Raw genomic sequence first — 2,537 nt, 5'->3', positions numbered from 1 at the left:
GTTCTGAAGGCAAAAGGGGGTCCAACCCATTACTAGCGTGGTGTACCTAATAAAGTGGCCGGTGAGTGTATTTCGTATTTTAAATTTTTTTTGGTTGCTAAATACTATTTTCTGAAATGTGATAAATCTGAATTTGTTTCCAAAGCATACTAAATATGTTTTTTAAAAAGTTACATTTTTAGATCTTTTTTTTTGTACTGGTGCTGTTGTGTTACATAAAATCTTGATTTTATTGATTATTATGTAGAAGTTGTTCTCTCTGAAATGCTGTTAAGTGTTTTAACACAATCAGTTGTATTTTATTTTTAGCTAGTTTTTGTTTTTGYTAAATTGTTGTGTTTCTGCTTTCATTAGACTCCCTAATTATRAAAGTAAGCCCAAAACCAAAGCATTGTTTTGTTTAAAGCTTAGGGTTACTTATTTTCTTGGAAAGCAAATGGAAAAGTATTTTTGCATGGATCTTCTAAAAAAATYAATTAAAATGTGGCATCATTACAACAACTTAAGTGAATGAACTCTAAAATTGGACTAAAAACTGGTACAAAAAACAAAACAAACAAAAAAAACAAAACAGAACTTCCATAAATTATGTCGGTAAGTCAAAGCATCCGAACAGGATGCTTTCTTACCTCTGCTCTGTTTAATGAGACAAATGYTGATCCAGATCAGGCGGCTCTGACATCAGCAGGGATGTCATGCTTGACTAAAACACACCTCCTCTAAAACCACGTGAATTCGAGGTGCATTTGAATTGTTTTTTTACGAGCAAGGGTGCAGTCAAAAACGATGCGTGGTCCACAAAGATCACAATGAGGAAWGGGGAGAGGAGATGCATGAATACTCACTGCGAGGTCCTGTACCAGCTTCTCCTCAAAAGAGTACTCCTCTGTTTCTATCCATATACTTTGATATGCCAGGAGGAAGAGGTTAATAGAACGATGCCTAGTGAGGGGTAAGAGGAAATTAGCCTGGGTTAGATAGGAAGAGTGCAAAAGGAGGGGAGGTCCCTTTAGGAGGTGTTAATACTGGTTAATTTGGGGGAAATGGCACATCCAACTGGTCACCTCACAGACTTTTGACAAAGTCAGCATTTTTTAAATTGAATTTAGTCCTTTATATGCTCATCTACTGGCAGAATTACAGATAAGAATGATATTTCCTTTTTTCTTTTTTACAACAATATTGTTCAAAATTCTACGGTCAATAATGAGTCRTTCTTTGTAGGTTACAAAAATAGCAAGAACTGCATATAATCCCTGCAAAGCATCCTGTTTAGTGTCTACGATTCTAAATCTGTGGACCAGTGGAGACACCAGAGAAAATCTGAGTTAAAACCCGAGGAAGWAACCGTGCCTGGAGGAAAAACGAGCAGAGATAACGTGAGAACCGCAAGCAAAACAGCTTTAACACTACAGGTTAGCACTTCATTACCGTCAGCATTGAGAGCAGACTGTCGTAGTCTGTGTTCTCATGCATTATCCCCAGCCAAACGTGTCGGTAGGAATTCATGAAGTAATTATTAGTTTTGTGCCTGATGGGATGAGGCAGAGGTACAACAGTGTGTAACACTGAGAACAGAAAAAAGACTGAAAAGAGAGACAAAAGAGAAGAGATGATGCCTGAAAGAGCAAMATTTGTCACAGGAGAAGCTTCACTTCCTCTCATTTCACAGAAAAAAAAAGATGCTCCTGCATTGAGCATGAGGCCTAGTAATTATTAACTATGCTGAGTCATATTTCACTGTCAACAGCCCTGAATAAATGAGTCATGCTGTCAAGCAAGCGGCCATGTCTGAGCGCATATTAAAACCAGCCACCCCCATATTTGGGCCCCATAATTGTTTTCTGCAATTCTGTGAGCCCCCTGCCTGACTTCCTGTGATTGAGTTACAGAGCAGCAGGCCGTAAAATTGCCAGTGTCCGTGTTTTTCTCCTCGTGTAAGTAGATCACAGCTGCGGGCTTGGTGTGTTTGCCACAAACAGAGAGAGGCAGTTCATTAATGAAAGGTCTGAACCCAGGAAGAGGGGGGGTGAGTGCAGTTGGAGGGGTGATGCCACAGAATTATTTGCTGCACTTTCTGTCATCAGCTGATTATCGCAAAGCTGTTTAGACTGAGACGTCATGAAACGYGAAATGAGCTGTGAACATTTGAGATGTAATTGTACACAATATTACCTTGGCAGATTATAAAGTGGAGCCATTCGGAAGCAGGCAACAACCGCTCGCTTTCTCTGTTTGGACAGCAGCTTCTGCCAGACACATTTTTTGGATCTCAGCGGCTGCTCCACCTAATGAGGTTAGAAAAAAAAAAGATTTATTGACAATCAGTAAATCTAGTCTACATGAAGCAAATCAGAGAAATAAATCCCTGCTGCAAAACGGAATCTGTATTTTCAGAGTGCACACGGGGGATTTCTTCTGCACCCGTTTTTTGTGACTAAACCGGACTGTTTTACATTCAGAGGGCAGAAAGAGAGGCCCAAAAGCTTTTACAGATGGCTGCAGTCATCTGATAAACCAAGCAGAATATATATATA

The 2,537-nt window shown here is 39.5% G+C and overlaps 1 protein-coding gene across 1 annotated transcript in view; it reads right to left on the bottom strand.

Moving 5' to 3' along the window:
• LOC106520141 (ryanodine receptor 3) overlaps window positions 1–2,537 on the bottom strand; it is a 117,807-nt gene that overhangs the window by 20,622 nt on the left and 94,648 nt on the right. Inside the window, exons 74-75 of the mRNA XM_014012091.1 lie at window positions 2,176–2,288; window positions 846–942 (exon numbers count right to left, since the gene is read on the bottom strand). Coding sequence (XP_013867545.1) covers window positions 846–942; window positions 2,176–2,288 — 210 coding nt within the window. The remainder of the gene's footprint in view (window positions 1–845; window positions 943–2,175; window positions 2,289–2,537) is intronic.

This window comes from Austrofundulus limnaeus, unplaced genomic scaffold, assembly GCF_001266775.1.
Source record: "Austrofundulus limnaeus strain Quisiro unplaced genomic scaffold, Austrofundulus_limnaeus-1.0 Scaffold2, whole genome shotgun sequence".
NCBI classification, from domain to species: domain Eukaryota; kingdom Metazoa; phylum Chordata; class Actinopteri; order Cyprinodontiformes; family Rivulidae; genus Austrofundulus; species Austrofundulus limnaeus.
This window is presented reverse-complemented; position numbering and strand designations above follow the sequence as displayed.